This window comes from Sinocyclocheilus rhinocerous, unplaced genomic scaffold (assembly GCF_001515625.1).
Source record: "Sinocyclocheilus rhinocerous isolate Xijiao unplaced genomic scaffold, SAMN03320098_v1.1 scaffold2082, whole genome shotgun sequence".
Taxonomy (NCBI): Eukaryota; Metazoa; Chordata; class Actinopteri; order Cypriniformes; family Cyprinidae; genus Sinocyclocheilus; species Sinocyclocheilus rhinocerous.
Genome location: NW_015665001.1, coordinates 286116 through 295152, shown reverse-complemented (window position 1 = coordinate 295152; position 9037 = coordinate 286116). Strand labels below are relative to the sequence as shown.

General features: G+C 36.8%; 1 protein-coding gene across 2 annotated transcripts in view; it reads right to left on the bottom strand.

Annotated features, from left to right (window-relative positions):
* LOC107730784 (alpha-(1,6)-fucosyltransferase-like) overlaps window positions 1-9037 on the bottom strand; it is a 106575-nt gene that overhangs the window by 36438 nt on the left and 61100 nt on the right. For both annotated transcript variants that reach the window (XM_016541720.1, XM_016541719.1), the window contains one exon: window positions 5998-6502. In XM_016541720.1, the coding sequence (XP_016397206.1) occupies window positions 5998-6200 (203 nt within the window). In that variant the 5' untranslated portion in view covers window positions 6201-6502. The remainder of the gene's footprint in view (window positions 1-5997; window positions 6503-9037) is intronic.

Below are 9037 nucleotides of genomic sequence, written 5' to 3'. Positions count from 1 at the left end.
AAACCATTCAGAACAACCTAGCAACTGCATAGCAACATGTTACAACCATCCAGAACACCATAGCAACTGTGTACCAATGAGTAACAACCATCCAGAATAACCTAGCGACTGCATAGCAACATTATGATCATCCAGAACACCCTAGCAACTATATAACAATGCTACAACAATTCAGAACACACAAGCAACAGCATAGAAACATGTAACAACCATCCAGAACACCCTAGCAACTGTAAAGCAGTTTTACAACCCAAACATCCTAGCAACTGCGTAGCAACATTACAACAATCCAGAACACACAAGCAACAACATAGCAACATGTTACAACCATCCAGAACACCCTAGCAACTGTAAAGCAGGGTTACAACCCAAACATCCAAGAAACTGCGTAGCAACATTACAACAATCCAGAACACTCTAGAAACAGTGTACCAATGAGTAACAACCATCCAGAACACCCGAGTAACTGCATAGCAACATTACGATCATCAAGAACACCCTAGCTACTGTATAGCAATGCTACGGCCATCCAGAGCATCCTAGCAACTGCATAGCAACATGCTAAAACCATTCAGAACACCCTAGCAACTTTATAGTAACATTACAACCATCCAGAACACCTATAACTATAACATACACCTATAACAAGCCACCTATAACATCCTAGCAACCACACAGTAATGTGTTAAAAGCACCAGAAAACCATTCAGAACAACCTAGCAACTGCATAGCAACATGTTACAACCATCCAGAACACCATAGCAACTGTGTACCAATGAGTAACAACCATCCAGAATAACCTAGCGACTGCATAGCAACATTATGATCATCCAGAACACCCTAGCAACTATATAACAATGCTACAACAATTCAGAACACACAAGCAACAGCATAGAAACATGTAACAACCATCCAGAACACCCTAGCAACTGTAAAGCAGTTTTACAACCCAAACATCCTAGCAACTGCGTAGCAACATTACAACAATCCAGAACACAGCAACATGTTACAACCATCCAGAACACCCTAGCAACTGTAAAGCAGGGTTACAACCCAAACATCCAAGAAACTGCGTAGCAACATTACAACAATCCAGAACACTCTAGAAACAGTGTACCAATGAGTAACAACCATCCAGAACACCTGAGTAACTGCATAGCAACATTACGATCATCCAGAACACCCTAGCAACTGTATAGCAATGCTACAGCCATCCAGAGCATCCTAGCAACGGCATAGCAACATGCTAAAACCATTCAGAACACCCTAGCAACTGCATAGAAACATGTTACAACCATCCAGAACACCGTAGCAACTGTGTACCAATGAGTAACAACCATCCAGAACACCCTAGCGACTACATAGCAACATTATGATCATCCAGAACACCCTAGCAACTGTAAAGCAGTTTTACAAACCAAACATCCTAGCAACTGCGTAGCAACATTACAACAATCCAGAACACACAAGCAACAACATAGCAACATGTTACAACCATCCAGAACACCCTAGCAACTGTAAAGCAGGGTTACAACCCAAACATCCAAGAAACTGCGTAGCAACATTACAACAATCCAGAACACTCTAGAAACAGTGTACCAATGAGTAACAACCATCCAGAACACCCGAGTAACTGCATAGCAACATTACGATCATCAAGAACACCCTAGCTACTGTATAGCAATGCTACGGCCATCCAGAGCATCCTAGCAACTGCATAGCAACATGCTAAAACCATTCAGAACACCCTAGCAACTTTATAGTAACATTACAACCATCCAGAACACCTATAACTATAACATACACCTATAACAAGCCACCTATAACATCCTAGCAACCACACAGCAATGTGTTAAAAGCACCAGAACACCCTAGCAACTGTATGACAATGCCCTGGCAATCATCTCAAATGTTGTGTCAACACAAAACTAAATACATTGCAATGTGGGTGAACTTTTCTGCTGATAGGCAAAGTCTGGCGGCGCATACTAAGTGCAGCGGACGATATTCTTAATCATAAGAGACCTTTTAGTGAAGATAAGCTATTTCATTTTCTGTGTTCGTTGTGTGTGTTTTTGGCAAATGCCACTATGAAGAATGTCTGTGGCTGAATATTTTCCAGCGCTCGTGGCAATTTTAATTGCACATATAATGCTATTGACAGAAAGCACACATATCTTCAGCCTGCCTGAGGGTGTGAGTGCTGAGTCTCTATGAAACAAATCAACGTTATGATGTGTGGAGAAAGCTTCATATTAATACACCACACACACACACAGGCCGTTGTCAAAGACCATTCTATTTCACATCAGCAAAGGCTGCAAACATTTTATTGCTTTGAGCATCAATTCCCATGTTAATGTATCTATCCAGTAGGTTTTTACCATCACTTTATGATAGTAGTATGTGCATGAATAAATGACATAAAACACTAAAGTGCCTTTAGGCATTTGAACAGTGCTTTGTTGAAGATATTCATTTAAGAAACATTTTGTTATTTTTAGGAGAAAGGAGAGGTTCTCAACAACTGTTTCAATATGGCTGCAGTAATACAGACTTTATATCTGTATATTATTATTCAATAATATATTATTATTGGTACTATTATTGTTTTTCAAAATAAATATACAAAAAATATATATATAAAAACATATATAGACACATAACTGAAAAGATAAATTATAATAATAAAATACCTAGGGGCGTAGGTTTGATTTTGACATTGGTGGGGACATAACAGCAAAATCAAAAGTACTGTAAAGTATACAGCTGTTTCATAATCAATATTCCTCCAGTTCCATAAGCCAAGGTTGCTGCTGGACCTATCAGAGATCTGGGATTGATATCGTGAACCTCCAGGTTCAGAGCAGATCAATGAGAGACTGAGACCCGATTGAGGCTGAAAGACACACAAGAGCCACGATGGACGATCTATTTGGAATTAAAGCACAGAAGACATTGATCAGATCAAGATTTATATCTGAAATAGATGGCCCTCCTTCAGCCCGACAAAGACAAATGACCAAAGTAGCTCTATTCACTGCTTATGAGCCCTAGATTGGCTTTTTGGATCCATATAAGAGCTGTTTTTGAGGAACTACATGCTTGTGTGCTACAGTTTGAAGCACGCTTCCCATACAAAACAGCACTGCGCTGCATGTAATCAACACTTTTCCCAATTAGTTAATTGTGGCAGCTGTAATCTGTAATTATTTCTATAATTAATTTTGCAGTCCTACATCACTGATGATCTTGTTAAGAACAGCGCTTTCTCCAGGTCCTCCTTTTTCTTGAACATACTGCACAATCCTCTGACATTTGCTGTACAGTCACCCAATGAAATCATGACAGCACCAAATTTCCTTCAGTCTTCTCTCCTCAGTATAAGCTCTTTATAAATCGTGACTTTCTCCACCAGAACTTTAGAAAACCTCCCTAATGTCTCTCCAGAACATCCTGCAAAACTCCTCACGCTCCGTCCCGCTGCAGTCGAGCTCTGAGTCACGCGTCACAAATCTGCTCAACATCTACACTGCAAGAACTCTGTGTGCCTCAATAAAAACAGTTATTGAGGGGAAAAGAAATTTGAGCATTTTAAGTTAGGAAATTAAAAATAAATATTAAAACATGCACATTTTAAAATTAATATTATATTTATGCATTTACGTTTATCCAATAGACTTACAAAAGTATGAATATGAAATATTATATTAATTACATTATACTGTATATTCATGTATATGTGTGTATATATATACATAATTTTAATTAATGGTTGAAAGCTACTGCCAGACTGTTTGGCTCAGTTTTGAGTGACAACATTTATAACATTTATAATCATGGGATTTTATAATTAATAATATTAAAACAACAACACGATAATATACAAATATATGTTTTTACAATGCTCTTAAAATTTATTGTAACATTTTATAGCATATTATTATTAACAAATAAATATAAAATAAAACATTGCACTGTAAGAACTATGTGCTTCAATAAAAGCAATCATTATTGAGAGGAAAAGAAATATGATTTCAGTTTACATAGCGATTGTTTTAGCTTTTTAATTAAGTTAGGTAATTTAAATAAAAAATAAACATAAATATTGATTAATTAAAACATTCACATTTTATTATTAATATTACACGTACATTTATGCATTTCCCAGATGCTTTTATCAAAAGTGACTTGCAAAAAATGATTAATATTAAGATTATAAAATTTTAAATAAAACAAAGAAAAACATTTATAAACATGTTTTTCTAATATAATTAATTAATATTAAAACAACAATCCAATAATATACATATACATGCTTTTAAAATGTTCTTACAATTATAATATTTTGTCACTTTTTATAGCATATTATTAACAAATATATATAAAACAAAAATTTTAAACATTACACTACAAGAACTCTATTTGCTTTAATAAAAAACAACAATTATTGAGGGGGGAAGAAATATGACTTCAGTTTTAAGTTAGGTAATTAAAAACAAATGTTAATTAAAACATTCACATTTTAATACTAGTATACTGACATATCTGCATTTAGCAGATTATGAACATGGGATTTTATGTCTACAGAATTCATATGTTTCCATTCATCTTGTTCTGTTGGGAGCACAAGAGCTGACATTGTATCCAGGGTTCTAAACTCACATCAGACAGAATCGGGTCAAACGCTGCACATGCTAGAAAGACTCTTTGGTGACAGAACTCAGCCCTTGACACCACAAACCAACTGTGCCTCAAATATAATATTCACAAACAAATTAATCTATAACACACAATGCATCTTCATGACAAACACTTTTGCCAAGCCTGTTAATTGATTAAAAATTAGAATTCCTGCATGCATCAATATTTACTGAGAAAAAAAAGCCCCCAAAATAAGGTAATTCGACAACACAATTACAGCAGACAAAAGCAGTGAATAAGATGCTGGGTCAACTTAAAAATAGCTCAACTTCTGTGTTTTGTTCAATTCTGTCAAGCTGCTTTTAAACACAAAAACATGTCCTGCGTGAACGACTCTTTTCGAACTCATAGCAAATAAACACTAAAATATTCCTAATAAGCAACACAATGGATTACCTGCAACAAAAGCATCAAACCAGCATAAATCAACCTAGAAAATGCTCTTATCCTGGTCTTAGCTGGTCTATCTAGCATAGACGCCAACGTTAAATTAATAATTTAGCCGAAAATGAAAATCCGGGTATTATTTTCTCATCCTCATGTTGTTCCAAATCTGCATGCTGTTATTTTTTTTTTAATCTCTGGAACACAAAAAGGAGAATTTTGATGGCGAGAATGTTTGCCTGAACTATTCCTTAACAAAAACAGTAATAAAGGATAATGGCACTTATTACAAAGCCCTCAATCGGTTGTTTTTGCAAAAAAAGGCCTAATATTACCACATTTGACGATGCTGACTTAAAAAATATATATATATATATATAAAAATGTACTATGTACAGTTTTCACTAAATAAGACTGAAGATGTTTCAAATTATATATATGTATCAGCTTTAAATATATCAAATAGAGTTAGCAAGATAACAAAAGCAGTCAAATTCCAAAAGTTTTGGTTTTAATGACAAAAAAGTATTCAAAAATCATATTTATCATCATTTATCATCATGAACTTACAATCTGCAAAGGAGTGGAAAAACTGGAAATCAGGATTATGCATAAAATAATGTTATCAGATTCATTCATACACGTGACACATGTGAAAATCAAATAAATAGTTGTAATCTGGTTCAAAAGGGAGACAGGAATCATGTATTTGTGGCAGTTTTTCTGCTGATTAAGGGATGTTGAAAGCAAAAATAATATGAAATGCACATATTTTCTGAGAAACTGTGACATGCTAGAGCAAAGCACACTATTTTTGCCATCAGCACCCCAAAATAAGTAAGAAATAAGTTTATCATTCAGCTAATTAGATGCAAAGCAGTGTTATTTGACTGGAGCGAGCTGGCTTACCGTAGTGACTGAGCCATGCGCCGCAGGTCTTCATTCTGCTGTTTCAGTCGCTCCAGCTTGGTGAGGATCTTCGCCAGCTCACGGCTGGAGCGCGGCGCATCTTCGTTGTCTCTCACCAGATGTCCCCCGATATAAAAGAGCAACGTCCCCCAGGCCAGCAGGACCAGCGCTATCCAGCGCCAGGAGCCTGCCCATGGACGCATGCTGCCGCCAAACTCCAGTCACAACCGATGGACGCCGGGCATGTTGGGTCTGCCAGTTAAAGTAGAGCTCTTAAAGTTGGCCGTCCAAATGTGGAAGGTCAAAAGAAGCGGTTGTGTCTATGTAGGTACATCAATACACCGTGGATATTTATGCATCATGACTCGTCAAGAAGGCAGATCTTCCATTCTGTATCTACAGTAGATGATTGTGGCGTTTCTGGCTTTGTAAGTTTTACTGGCGTCTTATTGGCTTTGACATCCTTTGGAGTCCAAAAGCTGGGTTCTCTGAATGCATTGCGGCTCTGGAGAAAGAAAGAGAGAAAGATGTTACAGTCAACTGGTCGGTGGGTTAGCAGACAGCAGAGAAAAAACAATGCCGTCTTCAAGTTAAAAAGTGTCACCATATGTGACCCTACAGCACAAAAGCAGTCTTAAGTCGCTGGGGTATATTTGTAGCAATAGCCAAAAATACACTGTATCGGTCAAAATGATAGATTTTTCTTTTATGGCAAAAATCATTAGGATATTAAGTAAAGATCATGTTCCATGAAGATATTTTGTAAATTTCCTACCGTAAATATATCAAAACTTAATTTTTGATTAGTAATATGCATTGCTAAGAACTTAATTCGGACAACTTTAAAGGAGATTTTCTCAATATTTAGATTTTTTTGCACCCTCAGATTCCAGATTTTCAAATAGTTGTATCTCAGACAAATATTGTCCTATCCTAACAAACCATACATCAATGGAAAGCATATTTATTCAGCTTTCAGATGATGCATAAATCACAATTTCAAAAAATTGACACTTGAGACTGGTTTTGTGGTCCAGGGTCACATATAATCAAAGATCGCTTATATAAAAAGAAGAAAAAAGTATTATCAATTATCTGTCGTTGATATCAAAGGTTAAATATCATCAACCAAAATGTCGTGTACATGTTCTTATTTGTGTGCACCGAAAAGGTTTCGATTTCTGCAAGATTCACAACAGGTGCAAAAATATATGTACATGTAACAGGTGCATAATATATATATATATATATATGTAAATGTTTGTTCTAACGTTGACAAATCTGAAAGGTTATATAAATATTCTGGCTTAAAACATTCCATGTTTCTAAGGCCAACAGGAGCTTGTGATTCCATGTGTTTTGAGTACTTTTAAAATTTTATTTAAATAATATATATCTATATAATTAATAGTAGGGCTGCACGATAAATCGCATGTGATACTTAACGCGCATCTTGTCAGTAAAGCCGCTTCTGTAATCAGCGGTAAATCTCCATCACCTGCGGGCTTTCACATTGAGCAGCATTAACTACACAGAGCCGTTGTTCACCGACAAGCTGCGCAAAACCACAATCATATTTTGCGCATGTTTTGTGCAGCTTGTCGGTGACGCACGCCTCTGTGTAGTAAATGCTGCTCAATGTGAAAGCCCGCAGGTGATGGAGATTTACCGCTGATTACAGAAGCGGCTTTACTGACAAGATGCGCGTTAAATATCGCATGCGATTTATCGTGCAGCCCTAATATATAGATATATCCTGCAATCCTGCAACTGGATATGCATCACTGCAAGGGTGCAATGCAGCAAAACTAGAACACTGCCAGTGTGTGATCCTGCATCACTGCAAGTGAGAAATGCAACATTACTAAAGTGTTCCTGTTAGAATCAACAAAGCTGTATACACTGCAAGCATGCAACGCTGCAAGAAAACACAGCTTAGATGTTGCAGTTGTAATTTAACTCACTGCAAGTGCATGTCTTTGCAACACCGCAAGCGATGACAGAACTAAAACGTTCCTTTTATAATCAATGAAGCTGTTCACATTGCAATTGCATAACCATGGAACACCGCAAGTGTGCCGTGAGGCAGTTCTAGAAAATTCCTGTTGTAATCAACAAAGCTGTGTATACTGCAAGCATGCAGCATTGTAAGAAAACACAACTAGAATGTTTCGGTTATAATCAATTAAACTCACTGCAAGTGCATGTTATTGCAACACTGCAAGTGTGCAGTGCAGCAGAACTAGAATGTTTCTGTTTAAAATCAACAACACTGACTAATCTGCAAGTGAGAAATGTAACAATTAAAATGATCCTGCTATAGTCAACAAAAGTTGTCTACACTGCAGGCGTGTGTGATCCTGCAATGCTGCAAGTGAGAAATGCAATAAAACTAGAATGTTCTGGTTAAAATCAACAAAGCTGTGTACACAGCAAGCATGCAAGAAAACACAACTACAATGTTCCAGTTATAATTAATTAAACTCAAACTGCATGCAGGCCATTGCAACACTGCAAGCAGTGTGACAGTGAAGTTGTGCAAATGCATGACACTGCAAGTGTGGAATTATTATATAAAGATTTCAGCTTCACACACTCCATATTCCTAAGGCCAAGAGGAGTTTAAATAATATTGAACAAAATTTGATTTCAATGCTCTTTGCTTACTTTTGTATGATAAACAATGTTTCTGTGTTGAGACGCTACTTCAAATCCAGAGTAAAATCTGAGCCCTGATTCAAAACAGTTGCTACAGAGAACACATCAGGCCAATGAAAATGAACTGAAAACATCCAAATACAACTAAAAATGCAGTCCAAAATCTGAGCCCTGATTCAAAACAGTTGCTACAGAGAACACATCGGGCCAATGAAAATGAACTGAAAACATCCAAATACAACTAAAAATGCAGTCCCTCACAACTAGGGATGCACCGATACCGATACTGGTATCGGTATCGGGCCCGATACTGGCCTCCTGTACTCGTACTCGTACTCGTTAAAATGCCCCGATACCAAACGCCGATACCACACAGCATGTG